At 43.1% G+C, this 23,880-nt stretch overlaps 1 protein-coding gene across 1 annotated transcript in view; it reads right to left on the bottom strand.

Annotated features, from left to right (window-relative positions):
- Positions 1-13,726: 13,726 nt before the first annotated feature.
- Positions 13,727-23,880, bottom strand: part of LOC119562801 — a 172,317-nt gene continuing 162,163 nt past the window's right edge. The window contains exon 3 of the mRNA XM_037875967.1: positions 13,727-13,988. Coding sequence (XP_037731895.1) covers positions 13,742-13,988 — 247 coding nt within the window. The 3' untranslated portion in view covers positions 13,727-13,741. The remainder of the gene's footprint in view (positions 13,989-23,880) is intronic.

Here is a 23,880-nt window from a genome sequence, read left to right as displayed (position 1 = left end):
TAGAGTAAAAGGGTATACTAGATTCGTCGGAAAGTATGTAACAGGCAGATGGAAGCGTTTCCGACCCCATAAAGTGTATATATTCTTGATCAGGATCACTATCCGAGTCGATCTAGGCATGTCCGTCTGTCCGTCTCTCCGTCTGTCCGTATGAACGCTGAGATCTCGGAAACTATAAGAGCTACAATACTGGCATTAGGCATCCAGATTCCTGAGATTCCTGCGCAGCGCAAGTTTGTTTCAGCAGAGTGCCACGCCCACTCTAACGCTCACAAATCGCCCAAAACTGTGGCTCCTACAGTTTTGATGCTAGAATTAAAATTTTAACTGAAATGTTTTGGTCTCGTCAATAAGTATCGATTGATCTAAAAAAAAAATTTTCCACGCCTACCCTAACGGCCACAACGCTTAAATCTGTCTTCCGCCGGTAGGTGGCGCATTTCAATCTCGCTTTGCTGCTTGCATATCTCCATTTCCCTTTGATTCCTTAGGCTGAGTAACGGGTATCTGATAGTCGAGTTACTCTCCTATAGCGTTCTCCATTGTTATACCCGTTACTCGTAGAGTAAAAGGGTATACTAGATTCGTCGGAAAGTATGTAACAGGCAGATGGAAGCGTTTCCGACCCCATAAAGTATATATATTCTTGATCAGGATCACTATCCGAGTCGATCTAGGCCTGTCCGTCTGTGGCTCCTACAGTTTTGATGCTAGAACTAAAATTTTGATGCTAGAACTAAAAATTTTAACTGAAATGTATTGGTCTCGTCAATACCTATCGATTGATCTAAAAAAAAATTTGCCACGCCTACCCTAACCCCCACAACGCTTAAATCTGTCTTCCGCCGGCAGGTGGCGCATTTCAATCTCGCTTTGCTGCTTGCATATCTCCATTTCCCTTTGGTTCCTTAGGCTGAGTAACGGGTATCTGATAGTCGTGGTACTCGACTATAGCGTTCTTCCTTGTTATACCCGTTACTCGTAGAGTAAAAGGGTATACTAGATTCGTCGGAAAGTATGTAACAGGCAGAAGGAAGCGTTTCCGACCCCATAAAGTATATATATTCTTGATCAGGATCACTATCCGACTCGATCTAGCCATGTCCGTCTGTCCGTCTGTCCGTATGAACGCTGAGATCTCGGAAACTATAAGAGCTACACTACTGGGATTAGGCATGCAGATTCCTGAGATTCCTGCGCAGCGCAAATTTGTTTCAGCAGACAGTGCCACGCCAACTCTTACGCCCACAAATCGCCAAAAACTGTGGCTCCTACAGTTTTGATGCTAGAATTAAAATTTTAACTGAAATGTATTGGTCTAGCCAATACCTATCGACTGATCTAAAAAAAAAATTTGCCACGCCTACCCTAACGCCCATAACGCTTAAATCTGTCTTCCGCCGGTAGGTGGCGCATTTCAATCTCGCTTTGCTGCTTGCATATCTCCATTTCCCTTTGGTTCCTTGGGCTGAGTAACGGGTATCTGATAGTCGAGGTACTCGACTATAGCGTATAGAGTATGTAACAGGCAGAAGGAAGCGTTTCCGACCCCATAAAGTATATATATTTTTGATCAGGATCACTATCCGAGTCGATCTAGCCATGTCCGTCTGTCCGTCTCTCCTCCTACAGTTTTGATACTAGAATTAAAATTTTAACTGAAATGTTTTGGTCTCGTCAATACGTATCTATTGATCTAAAAAAAAATTTTCCACGCCTACCCTAACGGCCACAACGCTTAAATCTATCTTCCGCCGGAAGGTGGCGCATTTCAATCTCGCTTTGCTGCTTGCATATCTCCATTTCCCTTTGATTCCTTAGGCTGAGTAACGGGTATCTGATAGTCGAGTTACTCTACTATAGCGTTCTCCATTGTTATACCCGTTACTCGTAGAGTAAAAGGGTATACTAGATTCGTCGGAAATAATGTAACAGGCAGATGGAAGCGTTTCCGACCCCATAAAGTATATATATTCTTGATCAGGATCACTATCCGAGTCGATCTAGGCATGTCCGTCTGTCCGTCTGTCCGTATGAACGCTGAGATCTCGGAAACTATAGGAGCTACAATACTGGGATTAGGCATGCAGATTCCTGAGATTCCTGCGCAGCGCAAGTTTGTTTCAGCAGAGTGCCACGCCCACTTTAATGCCCACAAGTCGCCCAAAACTGTGGCTCCTACAGTTTTGATGCTAGAACTAAAATTTTAACTGAAATGTATTGGTCTCGTCGATACCTATCGACTGATCTAAAAAAAATTTGCCACGCCTACCCTAACGCCCACAACGCTTAAATCTGTCTTCCGCCGGTAGGTGGCGCATTTCAATCTCGCTTTGCTGCTTGCATATCTCTATTTCCCTTTGGTTCCTTGGGCTGAGTAACGGGTATCTGATAGTCGAGGTACTCGACTAAAGCGTTCTCCCTTGTTATACCCGTTACTCGTAGAGTAAAAGGGTATACTAGATTCGTCGGAAAGTATGTAACAGGCAGAAGGAAGCGTTTCCGACCCCATAAAGTATATATATTTTTGATCAGGATCACTATCCGAGTCGATCTAGCCATGTCCGTCTGTCCGTCTCTCCGTCTGTCCGTATGAACGCTGAGATCTCGGAAACTATAAGAGCTACAATACTGGGATTAGGCATGCAGATTCCTGAGATTCCTGCGCAGCGCAAGTTTGTTTCAGCAGAGTGCCACGCCCACTCTCACGCCCACAAATCGCCCAAAACTGTGCCTTCTACAGTTTTGATGCTAGAATTAAAATTTTAACTGAAATGTTTTGGTCTCTGGTCTTAAATCTGTCTTCCGCCGGTAGGTGGCGCATTTCAATCTCGCTTTGCTGCTTGCATATCTCCATTTCCCTTTGATTCCTTAGGCTGAGTAACGGGTATCTGATAGTCGAGTTACTCTACTATAGCGTTCTCCATTGTTATACCCGTTACTCGTAGAGTAAAAGGGTATACTAGATTCGTCGGAAAGTATGTAACAGGCAGATGGAAGCGTTTCCGACCCCATAAAGTGTATATATTCTTGATCAGGATCACTATCCGAGTCGATCTAGGCATGTCCGTCTGTCCGTCTATCCGTCTGTCCGTATGAACGCTGAGATCTCGGAAACTATAAGAGCTACAATACTGGCATTAGGCATCCAGATTCCTGAGATTCCTGCGCAGCGCAAGTTTGTTTCAGCAGAGTGCCACGCCCACTCTAACGCTCACAAATCGCCCAAAACTGTGGCTCCTACAGTTTTGATGCTAGAATTAAAATTTTAACTGAAATGTTTTGGTCTCGTCAATAAGTATCGATTGATCTAAAAAAAAAAATTTCCACGCCTACCCTAACGGCCACAACGCTTAAATCTGTCTTCCGCCGGTAGGTGGCGCATTTCAATCTCGCTTTGCTGCTTGCATATCTCCATTTCCCTTTGATTCCTTAGGCTGAGTAACGGGTATCTGATAGTCGAGTTACTCTCCTATAGCGTTCTCCATTGTTATACCCGTTACTCGTAGAGTAAAAGGGTATACTAGATTCGTCGGACAGTATGTAACAGGCAGATGGAAGCGTTTCCGACCCCATAAAGTATATATATTCTTGATCAGGATCACTATCCGAGTCGATCTAGGCCTGTCCGTCTGTGGCTCCTACAGTTTTGATGCTAGAACTAAAATTTTGATGCTAGAACTAAAAATTTTAACTGAAATGTATTGGTCTCGTCAATACCTATCGATTGATCTAAAAAAAAATTTGCCACGCCTACCCTAACCCCCACAACGCTTAAATCTGTCTTCCGCCGGCAGGTGGCGCATTTCAATCTCGCTTTGCTGCTTGCATATCTCCATTTCCCTTTGGTTCCTTAGGCTGAGTAACGGGTATCTGATAGTCGTGGTACTCGACTATAGCGTTCTCCCTTGTTATACCCGTTACTCGTAGAGTAAAAGGGTATACTAGATTCGTCGGAAAGTATGTAACAGGCAGAAGGAAGCGTTTCCGACCCCATAAAGTATATATATTCTTGATCAGGATCACTATCCGACTCGATCTAGCCATGTCCGTCTGTCCGTCTGTCCGTATGAACGCTGAGATCTCGGAAACTATAAGAGCTACACTACTGGGATTAGGCATGCAGATTCCTGAGATTCCTGCGCAGCGCAAATTTGTTTCAGCAGACAGTGCCACGCCAACTCTTACGCCCACAAATCGCCAAAAACTGTGGCTCCTACAGTTTTGATGCTAGAATTAAAATTTTAACTGAAATGTATTGGTCTAGCCAATACCTATCGACTGATCTAAAAAAAAAAATTTGCCACGCCTACCCTAACGCCCATAACGCTTAAATCTGTCTTCCGCCGGTAGGTGGCGCATTTCAATCTCGCTTTGCTGCTTGCATATCTCCATTTCCCTTTGGTTCCTTGGGCTGAGTAACGGGTATCTGATAGTCGAGGTACTCGACTATAGCGTATAGAGTATGTAACAGGCAGAAGGAAGCGTTTCCGACCCCATAAAGTATATATATTTTTGATCAGGATCACTATCCGAGTCGATCTAGCCATGTCCGTCTGTCCGTCTGTCCGTATGAACGCTGAGATCTCGGAAACTATAAGAGCTACAATACTGGGATTAGGCATGCAGATTCCTGAGATTCCTGCGCAGCGCAAGTTTGTTTCAGCAGAGTGCCACGTCCACTCTAACGCCCACAAATCGCCCAAAACTGTGGCTCCTACAGTTTTGATACTAGAATTAAAATTTTAACTGAAATGTTTTGGTCTCGTCAATACGTATCTATTGATCTAAAAAAAAATTTTCCACGCCTACCCTAACGGCCACAACGCTTAAATCTATCTTCCGCCGGAAGGTGGCGCATTTCAATCTCGCTTTGCTGCTTGCATATCTCCATTTCCCTTTGATTCCTTAGGCTGAGTAACGGGTATCTGATAGTCGAGTTACTCTACTATAGCGTTCTCCATTGTTATACCCGTTACTCGTAGAGTAAAAGGGTATACTAGATTCGTCGGAAATAATGTAACAGGCAGATGGAAGCGTTTCCGACCCCATAAAGTATATATATTCTTGATCAGGATCACTATCCGAGTCGATCTAGGCATGTCCCTCTGTCCGTCTGTCCGTATGAACGCTGAGATCTCGGAAACTATAGGAGCTACAATACTGGGATTAGGCATGCAGATTCCTGAGATTCCTGCGCAGCGCAAGTTTGTTTCAGCAGAGTGCCATGTCCATTCTAACGCCCACAAATCGCCCAAAACTGTGGCTCCTACAGTTTTGATACTAGAATTAAAATTTTAACTGAAATGTTTTGGTCTCGTCAATACGTATCTATTGATCTAAAAAAAAATTTTCCACGCCTACCCTAACGGCCACAACGCTTAAATCTATCTTCCGCCGGAAGGTGGCGCATTTCAATCTCGCTTTGCTGCTTGCATATCTCCATTTCCCTTTGATTCCTTAGGCTGAGTAACGGGTATCTGATAGTCGAGTTACTCTACTATAGCGTTCTCCATTGTTATACCCGTTACTCGTAGAGTAAAAGGGTATACTAGATTCGTCGGAAATAATGTAACAGGCAGATGGAAGCGTTTCCGACCCCATAAAGTATATATATTCTTGATCAGGATCACTATCCGAGTCGATCTAGGCATGTCCGTCTGTCCGTCTGTCCGTATGAACGCTGAGATCTCGGAAACTATAGGAGCTACAATACTGGGATTAGGCATGCAGATTCCTGAGATTCCTGCGCAGCGCAAGTTTGTTTCAGCAGAGTGCCACGCCCACTTTAATGCCCACAAGTCGCCCAAAACTGTGGCTCCTACAGTTTTGATGCTAGAACTAAAATTTTAACTGAAATGTATTGGTCTCGTCGATACCTATCGACTGATCTAAAAAAAATTTGCCACGCCTACCCTAACGCCCACAACGCTTAAATCTGTCTTCCGCCGGTAGGTGGCGCATTTCAATCTCGCTTTGCTGCTTGCATATCTCTATTTCCCTTTGGTTCCTTGGGCTGAGTAACGGGTATCTGATAGTCGAGGTACTCGACTAAAGCGTTCTCCCTTGTTATACCCGTTACTCGTAGAGTAAAAGGGTATACTAGATTCGTCGGAAAGTATGTAACAGGCAGAAGGAAGCGTTTCCGACCCCATAAAGTATATATATTTTTGATCAGGATCACTATCCGAGTCGATCTAGCCATGTCCGTCTGTCCGTCTCTCCGTCTGTCCGTATGAACGCTGAGATCTCGGAAACTATAAGAGCTACAATACTGGGATTAGGCATGCAGATTCCTGAGATTCCTGCGCAGCGCAAGTTTGTTTCAGCAGAGTGCCACGCCCACTCTCACGCCCACAAATCGCCCAAAACTGTGCCTTCTACAGTTTTGATGCTAGAATTAAAATTTTAACTGAAATGTTTTGGTCTCTGGTCTTAAATCTGTCTTCCGCCGGTAGGTGGCGCATTTCAATCTCGCTTTGCTGCTTGCATATCTCCATTTCCCTTTGATTCCTTAGGCTGAGTAACGGGTATCTGATAGTCGAGTTACTCTACTATAGCGTTCTCCATTGTTATACCCGTTCCTCGTAGAGTAAAAGGGTATACTAGATTCGTCGGAAAGTATGTAACAGGCAGATGGAAGCGTTTCCGACCCCATAAAGTGTATATATTCTTGATCAGGATCACTATCCGAGTCGATCTAGGCATGTCCGTCTGTCCGTCTCTCCGTCTGTCCGTATGAACGCTGAGATCTCGGAAACTATAAGAGCTACAATACTGGCATTAGGCATCCAGATTCCTGAGATTCCTGCGCAGCGCAAGTTTGTTTCAGCAGAGTGCCACGCCCACTCTAACGCTCACAAATCGCCCAAAACTGTGGCTCCTACAGTTTTGATGCTAGAATTAAAATTTTAACTGAAATGTTTTGGTCTCGTCAATAAGTATCGATTGATCTAAAAAAAAAATTTTCCACGCCTACCCTAACGGCCACAACGCTTAAATCTGTCTTCCGCCGGTAGGTGGCGCATTTCAATCTCGCTTTGCTGCTTGCATATCTCCATTTCCCTTTGATTCCTTAGGCTGAGTAACGGGTATCTGATAGTCGAGTTACTCTCCTATAGCGTTCTCCATTGTTATACCCGTTACTCGTAGAGTAAAAGGGTATACTAGATTCGTCGGAAAGTATGTAACAGGCAGATGGAAGCGTTTCCGACCCCATAAAGTATATATATTCTTGATCAGGATCACTATCCGAGTCGATCTAGGCCTGTCCGTCTGTGGCTCCTACAGTTTTGATGCTAGAACTAAAATTTTGATGCTAGAACTAAAAATTTTAACTGAAATGTATTGGTCTCGTCAATACTAATCGATTGATCTAAAAAAAAATTTGCCACGCCTACCCTAACCCCCACAACGCTTAAATCTGTCTTCCGCCGGCAGGTGGCGCATTTCAATCTCGCTTTGCTGCTTGCATATCTCCATTTCCCTTTGGTTCCTTAGGCTGAGTAACGGGTATCTGATAGTCGTGGTACTCGACTATAGCGTTCTCCCTTGTTATACCCGTTACTCGTAGAGTAAAAGGGTATACTAGATTCTGTCCGTCTGTCCGTATGAACGCTGAGATCTCGGAAACTATAAGAGCTACACTACTGGGATTAGGCATGCAGGTTCCTGAGATTCCTGCGCAGCGCAAGTTTATTTCACCAGAGTGCCACGCCCACTCGAACGCCCACAAATCGCCCAAAACTGTGGCTCCTATAGTTTTGATGCTAGAATAAAATTTTTTGCTGAAATGTATTGTTCTCATGAATACCTAACGATTGACCCAAATAAAAGTTTGCCACGCCTACTTTAACGCACACGAGCCGCCCACAAACTTCAAAAAATCGTGAGTGTGATTGTGGATATCTCGGAAATTATCAAAGATAAAGAATCGGGATCTCAGATTCAGATTTCGTAGCTTTGAACCCAGCGCAATTTTGTCACGCGAATATGCCACGCGCACTATAACGCCCACAAGCCGACCAAACCTGTGGCATCCACAATTTTCATGCTAGAAATAAATTTTAACTGAAATGTATTGGTCGTCAATACCTATCGATTGATTTTAAAAAAATTTTCCACGCCTACCCTAACGCCCACAACGCTTAAATCTGTCTTCCGCCGGTAGGTGGCGCATTTCAATCCCGCTTTGCTGCTTGCATATCTCCATTTCCCTTTGGTTCCTTAGGCTGAGTAACGGGTGTCTGATGGTCGAGGTACTCGACTATAGCGTTCTCCCTTGTTTAAATTTCGATTTAACTTCATTTCTACGTATCTAAATGTTCAACTATAAATGTAACAATATATTTCATTAGATTTAAGAACCAATTTTGTCGAAATTTAAATATGTTTACCACTTGTGACTAGCGCTGTAATTTATAAGTTTAAGAACTAAATAAAACAATTAATAATAATAATAATAATAAAAAAAACAACAAAACCAATTGAAACAAATGCATCACAGCGTACAGAAGTATCAATAACAAAATGCGCAGGCTAAATCAGAATTTAGTTTTGCTAAAATTGCTACAATAAAGTAGACAATGAACACAAGCACGGCTGATTATGTTGGACTAGGTAACAAAGCAAGGGACCAGTATCACAGATATTAATGACAAATTGACAAAAATCACAGAGCACAAGATAAACACAACCGGTCACAAGCGACGCTAAATCGAATGAGATTTTGTTTTCAAAATTAAACAGCTAAGCAAATAAAGTTTGCAATCTTGGGAGCAGGCGACAATAGGTGGAGCAAAAATGAAAAAAACACAATCATATACAACTGTATCTTAGCTACCATAGGAATAAGCGGGAAAAAAATTTAAAAAAATTATATTTTTGGTGTTTTTTAACATATAACATCCTTTTTAACATTTAACCTCCTACTCTTGGAAATAACATTTTTTCATAGGTTCTGAACTTCGAATTTGATTTTATCAAAATCGGACGACTATATCATATAGCTGCCATAGCAACGATCGGAAAATTGGTGGAAAAATAATATGAAACAAATTATAGCTTCGGTGTTTTTTGACATATTATCTTATACTATTGGGAATAACATTTTGTGTATTTTAAGAGTTTCGAATTAAATTTAATAATTAAAACTGCGTGGGTATACAAACATCGGCTTGACGAAGTTAACTTCTTTTCTTGTTTTTTGTTCAGTTTAATGAACTATAAATTAAAAAACTTAATTTGTTATATTTGAAGACAGAACTGAAGCCGCCATTTTTGTAGGTGTACGGTTAATTTTGGATTCCATTATTGTACATTTTGATTTTTAATTGAAGAAAAAATAAATAATTTTTACAACTGCATAGAGTTTTAGTGTGTATGTAGTCGTCACCCTACAACTTTTAAAAGGGAAAACAAGGAAGAACGCTATAGTCGAGTACCTCGACTATCAGATACCCGTTATTCAGGGATAAAAGGGAAATGGAGATATGCAAGCAGCAAAGCGAGACTGAAATGCGCCACCTACTCCTGATCACAGTATATGGTTGTGTGGGCGGTCGACAGATTTAAACGTTATTGGCGTTGGGGCGGGCGTGGCAAATCATCAATATCATCTCAATATACGAATATGGGGGCGGTAGACTGATTTAAACGTTATGGGCGTTAGAGTGGGCGTGGAAAACTTTTTTTGGGGTCAATCGATAGGTATTAACGAGACTAATACATTTCTCGTAGAGTAAAAGGGAATACTAGATTCGTCGGAAAATAAGTAACAGGCAGAACGCTTCCTTCCGACCCTTATAAAGTATACATATTCTTGCTCAGGATCACTAGCCGAGTCGATCTAGCCATGTCCGTCTGTCCGTCTGTCCGTATGAACGCTGAGATCTCGGAAACTATAAGAGCTACAATACTGGGATTAGGAATGCAGATTCCTGAGATTCCCGCGCAGCGCAAGTTTGTTTCAGCAGAGTGCCACGCCCACTCTAACGCCCACAAACCGCCCAAAACTGTGGCTCCTACAGTTTTAATGCTAGAATTCAAATTTTAACTGAAATGTATTGTTCTCATCAATACCTATCGATTGACCCGAAAAAAAGTCAGCCACTTTAACACCCACAAACAAACTTCAAAAAATGGTAAGTATGAACGTGGATATCTCGGAAACTATAAAGATAGAGAGTCGGGATCTCAGATTTAGATTCCGTAGCTTTGTACGCAGCGCAAATTTGTCACGCGAATATGCCACGCCCACTTTAACGCCCACGAACCGCCCAAGCCTGTGGCGCTCACAATTATGCTAGACGAAAAAAATTAAATGACGTATTGGTCTCGTCAATACCTATCAATTGATCCAAAAAAAACGTTTGCAACGCCCACTCTAACGTGGGCCGCCACAGTTTTGGGCGGTTTGTGGACGTTAGAGTGGGCGTGGCACTCTGCCGAAACAAATTTGCGCTGCGCAGGAATCTCAGGAATCTGCATGCCTAATCCCAGTATTGTAGCTCTTATAGATCCGAGATCTCAGCGTTCATACGGACAGATGGTTAGACGGACATGGCTAGATCGACTCGGCTAGTGATCCTGATCAAGAATATATATAATTTATGGGGTCGGAAACGCTTTCTTCTGCCTGTTACATACTTTCCGACGAATCTAGTATACCCTTTTACCCTACGAGTAACGGGTATAACAAGGAAGAATGCTATAGTCGAGTACCTCGACTATCAGATACCCGTTACTCAGCTAAATGGACCAAGGGGAAATGGAGATATGCAAGCAGCAAAGCGAGATTGAAATGCGCCACCTACCGGCGGTAGACAGATTTAACCGTTATGGGCGTTAGAGTGGGCGTGGCAAAATTTTGTTTTTGCATCAACCGATAGGTATTGACGAGACCAATACATTTAAGCTAACATTTTTTATCTAGCATGAAAAATGTGGGCGCCACTGGCTTGGGCGGTTTTTGGGCGTTAGAGTGGGCGTGGCATATTTGCATAACAAACTTGCGCTGAATCTCAATCTAAAATCCCAATTCTCTGTCTTTGATAGTTTCCGAGATATCCACGTTCATACTTACGATTTTTTTTAAGTTTGTGGGCGGTTTGTGGGCGTTAAAGTGGGCGTGGCAAACGTTTTTTTGGGTCAATCGATAGGTATTGACGAGTGCAACACATTTCAGTTAAAACTTTTTCTCTAGCTTCTCTAGCGTTAGAGTGGGCGCGGCACTCTGCTGAAATAAACTTGCGCTGCGTAAGAAGCTCAGGAATCTGCACGCCAAATCTCTATAGCCTAGCTCCGAGATCTCAGCGTTCATCCGGACAAACAGACGGACAAACGAACATGGCTAGATCGACTCGTCTAGTGATCCTGATCAAGAATATATATACTTTGTGGGGTCGGAAACGCTTCCTTCTGCCTGTTACATACTTTCCGACGAATCTAGTATACCCTTTTACTCTACGAGTAACGGGTATAACAAGGAAGAACGCTATAGTCGAGTACCTCGAATATCAGATACCCGTTACTCAGCTAAAGGGACAAAAGGGAAATGGAGATAAGCAAGCAGCAAAGCCAGACTGAAATGCGCCACTTTTCCCTGGTCTCAACATATTGTTATGTGGGCGGTAGACAGATTTAAGCGTTATGGGCGTTAGAGTGGGAGTGTCAAATGTTTTTGGGTCAATCGATAGGTATTGACGAGACTAATACATTTCAGTTGAAATTTTTTATCTAGCATAAAATTGTGGGCCCCACACGCTTGGGCGATTTGTGGGCGTTAGAGTGGGCGTGGCATATTCACGTAACAAACTTGCGCTGCTTACAAGGCTGCGGAATCTAAATCTGAGATCCCAATTCTCTATATTTGATAGTTTCCGAGATATCCACGTTCATATGTATGATTTTTTGAAGTTTTTGGGCGGTTTGTGGGCGTTAAAGTGAGCATGGCAAACTTTTGGGCGGTAGACAGATTTAAGCGTTATGGGCGGTAGAGTAAGCGTGGCAAATTTTTTTGTGTCATTCGATAGGTATTGACGAGACTAATACATTTCAGTTAAAATTTTTTTTCTAACATTAAAATTGTAGGCGCCACAGGTTTGGGCGGTTTGTGGGCGTTAGAGTGGGCGTGGCAAACTTTTGGGCAGTAGACAGATTTAAGGGTTATGGGCGTTAGAGTGGGCGTGGCAAATTTTTTTGGATCAATCGATAGGTATTGACGAGACCAATACATTTCAGTTAAAGTTTTGTATCTAGCATGAAAATTGTGGCGCCACAGGTGTGAGCGGTTTGTTGGCGTTAGAGTGGGCGTGGCATATTCGCGTTACAAACTTGCGCTGCGTACAAGGCTACGGAATCTAAATCTGAGATCCCAATTCTCTATCCTTGATAGTTTCCGAGATATTCACGTTCATATTTATGATTTTTTGAAGTTTGTAGGCGTTAAAGTGGGCGTGGCACACTTTTTTTTAGTCAATCGATAGGTATTAATAAGAAAAATTCATTTCAGTTAAAATATTTATTCTTGCATCAAAACAGTAGGAGCCACAGTTTTGGGCGGTTTTTGGGCGTTAAAGTGGGCGTGGCACGCTGCTGAAACAAACTTGCGCTGCGTAAGAAGCTCAGGAATCTGAATTCCAAGTCTCAGTAGCCTAGCTCTTATAGTTTCCGAGATCTCAGCGTTGATCCGGACGGACAGACAGACGGACATGGCTAGATCGACTCGGCTAGTGATCCTGATCAAGAATATATATACTTTATGGGGTCGGAAACGCTTCCTTCTGCCTGTAACATACTTTCCGACGAATTTAGTATACCCTTTTACTCTACGAGTAAGGGGTATAACCATGTAAACAGTCATTCAATTTTGCCCCCTAATAAGTCTTGAATAAAGATCAGTGCAATTACAATTCTTTGATCTTCTTTCTTCATTGATATTTAAAGAGAAGACCGATGCACAAGATGAAACTTAGTGGAATAGGAAAAAGCGGGTTCGGTAAAATGAAGAAGTAAGGCAATGCGTAAGAATAGCTTTTGAACACGCTGAACGCGATGGATATGAAAGGTTCCAGTCGTTTTCCAAAAAAATGCTGCGTACTCTAATTATGACCGAATCAAATAAGGAAATAAGCTAAGCTCGGTACATGGGCCAGAGAAATGAGTCGGATTGCGCTTTCTGAATCTTTAGGAACTGTGTAATGACCTTGTGTGGGAAGGCGGCTTAGCTCCCCGTTCACAAGGTTCGGGACTGGATTTTATATATTACTAGTCGGCTAGATAATTTTTCCCAAGAATTAAGATCGCCTAGCTTATTTGATTTTATTCTTAACTTAACCTATAATGAATATTTAAATGTTAGAGGGATAAGTGAACTTAATATATTTTCTGCGGGAGTGTCCAATTATAAACCTATTTAGTTTATATGTGTTTCAGCAGTGCCAGAGCAAAGATTTGGAGAAAACCAAGTCTGATAAATATATACAAGTATTGATAAGATCTTTAGAAACAGTTATTGGTACTTTGTGACCTTGAACCCGTTCTGATAATTTCTGCAGTTACTTGCCCCCTGGGGCATTATACTTTTGCAAATCAAAGTGTTTAACAACGCACACTAAGAAGATCGAAAGTTCACGCTAAACATTTTTTTTCTTCTCAGATGTACGGTCATAAGGTATTTTACGGTCTTTGGTTGAACACTGTGGTGGGGGACAGTAAGAGAGGTGGAAGAAATTGTGGGTGTCTATCTATTTATTTTTCTTGTCCTCTTACAACGTCTAGAATCTGTTTCATACCTCAAATTCGGACTGGCTGAGCGGCTGCGTGATTGTTGGATCTGATGCTGGTTATTTACGTAGTGAACGATTGCGGATGTGACTTCCTTAATTGAGCTTTGAATCTCTGGTGTTACAGATTGAACGATTTTTTTTTCACTGGGTGCATAAATAGGTGATGGCTTTGTCCGATGGGTCAGCAGCGAGTTGGCCAGACTGAAAATAGAAAATTTGATTAGTTAAGTTATTAAGTTGTATATCTCTCGGTAACGACGTCAGCAATCATTACTAGCATAGGAACACGCAGTCCAAACAATATTACAATTTTGTCAAGCCATTTTAATTTTTTAGTATATGTCCCGTCTTGAACCATTGTTTTTCCATTTCCGGCTAAAGCTAGAAACTCCAGCCGAAGTTAACATACAGCCAAAACCATGTCACGCAATCATTTCTTTTTTTATATTTATAAGTTGTTTTTATATTATTTTCTCATAATATTTCGATTTGACCGTATATGATATAACTGTCCGATCAGAAAACAATTAAATTCCAAAAACTGAATATGAATAAAAGCAACGATGCCATAATTTTTTGTCCAGTACTTATTGTGTCCTGGGAAAGGAAACGTTTCCGTCCCCATAAAGTATATATGTAGGATTGGCAGCTCTATTAGTAACAGATCAGTTGTTCTGTTCCGTAACATTTTTCAGTAGTGTTATAAAGCGTGAAAATTGCGCAAGAGTAGTAGAGATTGAGCATCAGCAGAAGAAGGTCGCGTGTGTCTCAGTAATAAATAATATGTCAACTTAAGTATAAAAAACTATATCAATGAAGTGTAAAAATCAAAGAATAAACTATTAATAATCTTTAAATATATTTACGGAAGCCAATGGAAGCCTTTCTCTACAATTTTGGGGGCTCGACCGAGAACAATCGACAAACGAAAGATTAAATGTGATACGCGGCCAAACAACAATCAAGTTATTGTGCTAAGATTCCATCGATCGCAGTTTAATGAACAAAACGAAACAAAGAAACTAGAAAGTTATAAAACTGAAGTGATTACGAGAAAGAGAGACTAAAAAACCATCCAGAAGAGCTGAGAATTTTCATGTTGCGCAATTCCACCAAGTTTTGCGAAGTATTATGAAATTCTGAAACTACAAAACTACAAAATTTATTGCGCAGTTTGCCGATCTGAGTGCAAAATTGGTTATGTGGCGACAAGTAAATTCCTAACGGAAGACGACGAAAGGCGTTTATACAATCCGTTGTCGCAGAGAGCGACAATAATGGCTAAAGCTACAACTTGACCAGGAGGAAAACTTGGAAAAGCAAAAGCTGGAGGAGATCACGACGGAGCAGAGATCCAGATGAGGTGATTGATACGAGGCGGCAAGGTGACGCCACTGAAGTTGAAAGCGGTTGAAGGCGATATTGAAGGCGTGGTTGAAGGCGATATTGAAGGCGCGATTGAAGTTGGAGTTGAAAAGCAGTTCGAAAAGCAGTCATCAGAGCAGACAACGGTTGCAGCTTTTATTGCAACGATTTGCCAGAGACGAAATTGAAAAGCAGTGGCAAATATCAGAGATGAGTAACAAAAGACTAGATACAGCAGGCGATTCGCAAGTATAAATCCATACATGCATACATTATATTGAATTGAAATACCGAATTTGAAGTTAAACAAAACAATTTTATGCAACGTTAACAATATTTTATTCCCATTTAAAATGTTCTTATTTATTAATTTTTTAGAAAAGTAAGCAGTACATACTTTATTGGTTTAAGAAATAAAATAAGTGATGTAAGTTTAGAAAAGATGAATGTTGAAGAGATCACACGATTTTCTGTTGCAGAGCTTAAAGACAAGTTAAAAGAATTAAGATTACCAGTTTCAGGCCTCAAAGCAGAATTACAGGAAAGACTCATCTCCTATTTTGAGGGAGAAAATATCGACCAGCAGGAAAATACAGAAGGTTCAGAGGAGTCAGTGTACGAGGAAACTAACGTCGCAGAGTCAGATTCATCTGATTCTCAACCCTTAGCCATGACTTTCACTCTGAGAGATATTGAAGATTCGCTTTCTGCATTCACCGGAAATGGTTCTCCGGATATTGATGAGTGGCTTGCAGATTTCGAGCTTAATTCTATTACAGTTGGGTGGACTGATCTTCAAAAATTCATTTACGGCAGGCAGTTGGGAAAGGGAGCTGCAAAATTATTCTTGGGCAGCCAACCAGGAATAAATGATTGGGAAGCACTAAAAGAAGCTTTAAAAAACGAATTTGGAGAAAAGCTTACAGCGAAACGGGTGCACAAGATGCTCGAAAACAGGAAGAAAACCCAGAAAGAGAGTCTGATAGAATACTTCTACAGTATGACCGCATTGGCAAATCAGTCGAAGTTGGACGAAGAAAGTATTATAGAATACATAGTGGAGGGTATACCAGACTCGAAGCAAAATAAAAGTTGTTTGTAAACTTAAGGTTTACGAGAAGATTAGCGCGAGTCAGGGGTTTAAACCAAAGCCGAAGTTTGAGAGTTAGTTAAAACTAACCAAGATGGCAGACGTTGCTTTAAGTGTGGTGGCAGCAATCATTTTGCAAAGGATTGTAAGGAAGTAGGTATAAAATGTTTCAAATGCAATCAGTTTGGTCACATGGCAAATCAATGCGGTACCAAGGAAGCTCGTAAGGAAGTGAAAAATGAAAAGTCAAACATTCAGCAGCTGTCACAGTTAACTTTCAACAGAGCGTTTAAAAACATAAACATTGGTAGCGACCAGTTTACGGCGTTATTCGATTCTGGCAGCGATATTTGTACCATTTGCGAGACGGCTTACACTCGCATCCACCCCGACATTCTCAAACCTGATATTAAAGAGCTAATTGGAATAGGTGGCAAGAAGATATACACTCTAGGTTCGTTCACAGTTGCGACTAAGTTAGATGACGCTGACGTTGATATGTGCTTTCATGTAGTGCGCGACAAGGATACCCTTTATGAAGGTGTGATCGGTAGCGATGTCCTTAATACAGTAACCGCAACAATTGGAGCAAACGGAGTCGTTTTCCACGCAGTTCATCTAGTAGATCTTGGACATTTGTCTGATCTCACCTTAGGTAGAGATGAAATTAGTCCAAGCCATGACATAAACCTCACTCATTATAGTGACAATCAAAATTTGACTGTAGATGCGTCTTCCACTGGCATTTCAGACTTGACAGAAACTTTTCATCAGTTAATTTCATCTAACTTCATTGAAGAAAATTTCATGCCAGATTTAGATCTGCTTCACTTGAGCAACGACATAAGATCAGCAGTGGTTGGGTTAGTTCAAAATTACAAGCCATTAAAGCCAGACTCAAGCCCAGTAGAAATGAAAATACTCCTCACCGATGAAGTCCCAGTCTATCAGAGACCTAGGCGCTTACCGTACGAGGAAACTGAGAAAGTCGACAAGCAGATCAGGGATTGGCTTAAGAAAGGAATCATTCGTCAAAGTGTTTCCGAATACGCCTCACCCATAGTGTTGGTTGCTAAAAAAGATGGCACTAAAAGACTCTGTTGCGACTACCGCAAATTGAACCAGAAGATTATTCGCGACAACTTCCCTATGGCCTTGATCGACGATGTTTTACATAAGCTTCAGAAGGGGAAAGTATTTACAACGCTGGACTTATCAAACGGATTTTTCCATGTCCCCGTCCAAGAAAGCTCTCGCAAATACAAACCGCGTTCGTCACCCAAAGTGGTCAATACGAATTCTGCTTCGTACCATTCGGAATTTCCAATTCTCCTGCAGTGTTTATGCGATACATATTTGCAGTGCTCAGGCCATTAATTGAAGACGGTACCCTTGTCCTGTACATGGATGATTTGATTATTTTATCAAAGGACGAACAGGAAGGTTTAGAGAAATTGAAGAAAGTTTTAGATGTCGCTATGTGTTCAGGTCTGCGTATAAAGTGGGAAAAGTGTCAGGTCTTACAGAAGAGGGTCCAATTCCTTGGCTAACATCCTATTTCCGAAGGCTTATGAAAGACTTCGCTATCATTGGCAGACCTTTGTCGAACTTGCTTAGAAAGAACACATTCTTTAAGATGGGCGAGGAAGAGCTAGCATCGTTTAATCAATTGAAAATATCCTTGTCTAGTTCGCCTGTTCTGAAATTATTCGATCTAAAGAGTGCTACAGAAGTCCATTGTGATGCAAGCATGTACGGATATGGAGCAGTCCTTCTTCAAAAGAATTCAGCTGATCAAGAATTTCACCCAGTAGAGTACATGAGCCGCAAGACAACAGATACCGAGGAGAAATATCCTTCTTATGAGCTAGAGGTACTCGCTATAATACAGGCTCTGAAGAAGTGGAGAATCTACTTGCTGGGAAGAAAGATTAAGATCGTCACCGACTGCAATGCGTTTGCTATGACCATGCGAAAGAATGATGTACCAGTGAAAGTATCTCGTTGGGCCATGTTTTTACAAGACTTTAAGTACACAATAGAGCATCGTCCAGGCACAAAGATGAAACATGTCGACGCCTTAAGCCGCGTACATACCTTGTTGCTCCAAAAGTCAGTCCGACATCGAATTCAACAGGCACAACGTCAGGATGAATGGATAAAAGCCATTTGTAAGGTCCTGGAAACACATACCTACGACGACTTCTATCTGAAGCACGAAGTTCTTCACAAGAATCCTATAAAAGAGCTCATAATAATCCCATCAGCCATGGAGAACGAAATAATTAACACAGCTCACCGACAAGGACATTTTGGCATCAAAAAAACAATTGACTTGGTTCAGCGCGATTATTACATTCCAGAGTTAGAGAGGAAGGCTCAAACTATCGTGAAGTCCTGTGTAGAGTGCATAGTTGGCGAGGCTAAGTATGGGAAAAAAGAGGGTTTCTTACACCCGATAAACAAGGCAGACGAACCGTTACAGACCTATCATATTGACCACATTGGCCCGATGGATATGACAAAAAAACAATACAATCATGTTTTGGTAGTGGTCGACGCTTTCTCTAAATTTGTGTGGCTTTACCCCACTAAGAGTACTGGCGCTGACGAGGTAGTGGATAGAATGGAGAGGCAGTCTGATGTTTTCGGCAACCCAAGTCGTATAATCACCGATCGTGGAACGGCATTCACAGCCAATGCTTTTCAGGAGTACTGTAAGGTTAACAATATCCAGCATTTGCTGGTAGCCACAGGAGTGCCACGTGGCAACGGGCAAGTAGAGCGTATCAACAGGATTGTCATCACTATATTGACGAAACTTTGTGCGGAAGACCCGAAATCTTGGTATAAGCATGTAGGCAGGGTTCAACAGTTTATAAATTCCTCTCCTCCTAGAAGCACAAAGATAGCTTCATTCAAGATCCTTCCTGGGATCAATATGAAGACCAAGTACGATAAGGAGTTAGTCAAGCTATCAGAGGAAGATTTCTTAAAGGAGTTACAGGAAGAGAAGGAGAAGGTTCGAGTGGAAGCTAAAGAAAACATCGCAAAGATTCAGGACGAGAATCGCAAGTCATTCAACAAATCAAGGAAGCCAGAGTGTGAGTACAAGCTCGGAGATTTAGTAGCTATTAAAAGAACACAGTTTGGTGCCGGATTGAAATTGAAAAATAAGTTCTTAGGGCCTTACGCCGTTACTCGTAAGTTGAGACATGGTCGATAACTTGTTGAAAAAGTAGGAGATGATGAAGGTCCGAATAAAACGAACACTGTCGCTGAATATATGAAGTTGTGGTCATCCTCATTCGGGTGGAATGAATTGTCAGAATAGCCGAATGTAGGATTGGCAGCTCTATTAGTAACAGATCAGTTGTTCTGTTCCGTAACATTTTTCAGTAGTGTTATAAAGCGTGAAAATTGCGCAAGAGTAGTAGAGATTGAGCATCAGCAGAAGAAGGTCGCGTGTGTCTCAGTAATAAATAATATGTCAACTTAAGTATAAAAAACTGTATCAATGAAGTGTATAAATCAAAGAATAAACTATTAATAATCTTTAAATATATTTACGGAAGCCAATGGAAGCCTTTCTCTACATATATATTCTGTGATCTCGCTAACTAGGGAGCTAGAGAGTTGGGATTGCACATTTAGGTTCCCTAGCTTCGTATTCAGCGCAAGTTCCGTGTTTTAAAATTATTATTGAGGGAAAACAGCTGATTTGCTGCATGGGTGCCATCTCGATTTAACTTGGCCCGATTTCAATTATTTTCGGCAAGTATATGGGTATTGATTTCGGCCAAAGAGCTAGTGGGATGGCTCTGAGGGCGCCGAGCTGAAGGCTACCGAACGGGTCGCAGGTTGCGGATAGCGAGCGCCCTGATTCTCCAGGGTAGCTACGAATAAGCGTGGAAGTTGGACACGGCCCGGCTACCGCCAAGCTCCCAACACGAAGCGCAAATAAGTAGCCCCGGACAGTCAGCGGGTATCTGCGCCGTAGCAGTACCGACGTCGCGCTTGTGCTGCCGCCTCCGACAATAGCTCACACATACCCCTTCCCACACTCTTTGAACCTACCTCTTCTCTACCCACACAACTCATCTCACCCCGGGCTAGACTAAGGTGTCACTCTTACCGTGCCGAGAGTCAATCTGGCTGGGAGCCCGAGTCATCAAATAACTCAGTCTCAAACGGTGAGCTCAGGCAAGTGGCGACCGCCTGTTCTAAGTCAGCCTTACCCGGGTACGGCGGATCTCTGCCCGTGTGGACCTGTCCTTTCTCCGCAGCTCGTGGGATTTAACATGGAGAATTTAACAAATTAAAAACAAAACGATGGAGTCAGCTCAACCAGCGAGCAAGAAGGCTAAGGTAACCAACCGCGGCACATGGTCGAGATCCTTTGCGGAAGTGGTAAAGGATCGGAAGATCATTGGTGTCATCGACCAGAGCGATGAAGGCGGTAGGATCCCAAGAAACCAATGGGGTCTGGTTAGACGGGCCCTTGCGTCAGTGGCCTTGGAAGTGCTGGACGAAAACCCAGGCCCGCCACTCGATTGCACAGATGCAGGGTGGTACCAGGGCAATGTAAAGTTGATCGCCTGCGAAGACGAGAGATCGGCAGCACTCTACAAGGCTGCAATCACCAAAGTCGGCGAGGTCTATCCCGGGGTCAAGCTGGCAGTTTGTGAGGCTGCACACATCCCGTCTCGACCGAGAGCGAGGGTGTGGCTGCCGTCGGAACCATCGGAACCAGAGGCTATACTCAGCCTGCTGACCAGGTTCAACCCAAAACTTCCAACAGACGGTTGGAAGGTGGTCAAGGTGGAGAAAACCGAGCGCGTCACCATGAACGTGGTTATCCTCCTGAACCAGGCCTGCTTGGAACCCCTCGCAGCCCAACAACACCGGGTGAACTACGGGTTCGATAAGGTGCAGCTACGCATATACGACACCGATAAGTTAGCGGCAGACAACCTGGCTGCCTGTGCGTCGTACGAACCCCCGAGCGACGACGAACTAGATCATGAAGAGGCCACCCTCACCGGCTACGTGTCAACCGACTCGGAGCTGACAGAGAGCCTGAAGCAGCTGTGCACCCAGGACACAACCCGACCAGGGCGCTCTGTTCTCCAGGACATAGCGGAGGAAGCGGAGGGTACCCAGCCCGACCCCAGTCCCAAAGATGATGCAGTTTCTGCAAATTAACCTGCACCACAGCAAGGCAGCATCCGCTGCCCTCCTCACCCGCCTGGCAACAGGCAACATAGACGTAGTCCTTATTCAAGAGCCATGGATTGTTGGTAACAACATCTGTGGCCTATCAACCCCCCTAAACAAGCTATTTTACACCAATTACAAGGGTAAAACCAGAACCTGCATTCTTACAAAGACACACTTTAATACATTTCTTATTCCACAGTTTAGCAAAGGCGACCTTACCACGGTCAGACTGGAGCTAAAGGAACACACCCATTACACCATAGCATCATTCTATCTGGCTCACGACTACGAAGGGCCACTACCAAACACCACTACACAACAACTCATACGCACTCACTCATCTAAGGAACTCATCCTGGGTGGGGACGCTAACTCACACCACACACAATGGGAAAGTACAAACACCAACGAAAGGGGTGAGTTACTCTACGACTATCTCCTTCAATCAAATCAATCATCTGCAACAAGGGTAACGACCCAACTTTCATCACTAGAAATAGGAGGGAAGTACTAGACATTACTCTAATATCTGACCCCCTACTTAACCAGCTAGAAGCGTGGAAGGTGGGGATCGAACACTCATTCTTAGACCACCGATACATAGAATTTACAATAAGTCTAGAATGTCCTCCCGCCGAGAACATCACTAATCTAAGATTAACCAACTGGGGATACTACAAAAATCTCCTCAACAGGAACCTACACGCTCCTCCGACACACAAACGCAACCGTCAAGAATTAGATAACCTAGTTAACACTTTTACTGATATCTGCGGTGAGGCCTTAAAAAGGGCTTGCCCAAACAGAACAGTCAAAACAAAGCACAAACCCCCTTGGTGGAACGCAAACCTGGCGAACCTTAAAAGAGAGTGTAGAACTTACTTCAATAAAGCTAAATACAACAATAGCGAATCCTCCTGGAATTTATATCATACAAAACTAAGCCTATACAAAAAGGAAATTAGAATATCAAAACGAAGAGCTTAGGCTAACTTCTGCAGTAGCATAGAATCTACTGCGGAGGCATCCAGACTCAGAAGAATTCTAGCTAAAGCTTCAGCAACCATTGGCTATCTTAAAACCAATGCTGATAGCTGGACGGAAAATAGTCAGGAAACCCTTGAACTACTGTTAGACACCCACTTCCCTAAGAACACCCATGTAGTGGAGGACCTCCACATAGAGGAGAATTTAGACGACCAGAGTATTGACAACATTTCAAACCCTGGCCGCATTCAGTGGGCTGTTAACTCTTTTAAGCCCTTCAAATCACCTGGCCCAGATGGGTTCTTCCCGGCCCAGCTACAACGGACACTAGATGTGTCCCTTCCCTGGCTGACAGCCATCTTCCACGGCTGCCTTGCTCTAAACCATATTCCAACAAGGTGGCTGGACGTTAAGGTAATTTTTATACCGAAAGCCGGCAAGCCCTCCCACACCAACCCAAAGGACTTCCGCCCGATCAGTCTCTCTTCCTTCTTGTTGAAGACCCTGGAAAGGCTAATTGACACCAATATCAGACTAACCATCGACCATGCGTACCGTAAGGGTAGATCAACCGATACCGCCCTCCACTCTCTATTGTACAGTATAGAACGAGGCTTCCGCAATAAGGAATACTCTCTTGCAGCGTTTCTAGACATAGAAGGCGCCTTTAACAACGTCACCCCAGCGGCGATTACTGGTGCTCTGACTGAACTGGGCATTGAGCGGCCCATAGTGGGACTCATACACACCATGCTAACCAGCATGGTAGGGCACTCCACTATGGGATCGGCCCACTCCACCAGGAACGACAGTAGAGGAACCCCACAAGGGGGCGTACTCTCACCTCTTCTATGGGTTTTAGTGGTCAACAAACTGCTATCACTTCTAGAAGAGGCGGGCACAAAAGTGGTAGCCTACGCGGATGACGTGGTTATCCTACTGCAGGGCAAATTCCCGCAAACCCTTTGCAATCTAATGGAGACAGCCCTATCCACCCTCTTCCGGTGGACGGCTGGCTGTGGACTGGGAGTTAACCTGGAAAAGACCGAACTAGTTCTCTTTACAAGGAAGTATAAGGTACCAATTCTAGTTCCCCCAAAACTACACCAAACGCGCCTAACCTTTAGCAACCAAGCAAAGTACCTAGGTGTCATCCTTGACAAAAAGCTCCTTTGGACAGATAACATCCTAGATCGCACACGCAAAGCGGCCATAGCCCTCTTCGCTTGTAAAAAAGCCATAGGGAGGAAGTGGGGTTTCTCCCCCATGATAGTTCACTGGCTATATACTGCAATAGTCAGGCCCATTCTCCTCTACGGAAACATCGTTTGGTGGCCTTCTCTAGATAAGAACTGCAACCTCCGTATCCTTCACAAGATCCAAAGAAGCGCAGAGCTCTGCATCAGTCGGGCGCTGCGCACTACCGCCACT

The sequence above is a fragment of the Drosophila subpulchrella genome, unplaced genomic scaffold (genome assembly GCF_014743375.2).
Source record: "Drosophila subpulchrella strain 33 F10 #4 breed RU33 unplaced genomic scaffold, RU_Dsub_v1.1 Primary Assembly Seq96, whole genome shotgun sequence".
NCBI classification, from domain to species: Eukaryota; Metazoa; Arthropoda; class Insecta; order Diptera; family Drosophilidae; genus Drosophila; species Drosophila subpulchrella.
Note: the sequence above shows the minus strand (reverse complement) of the source record. Positions and strands in the feature narration are given on the sequence as shown.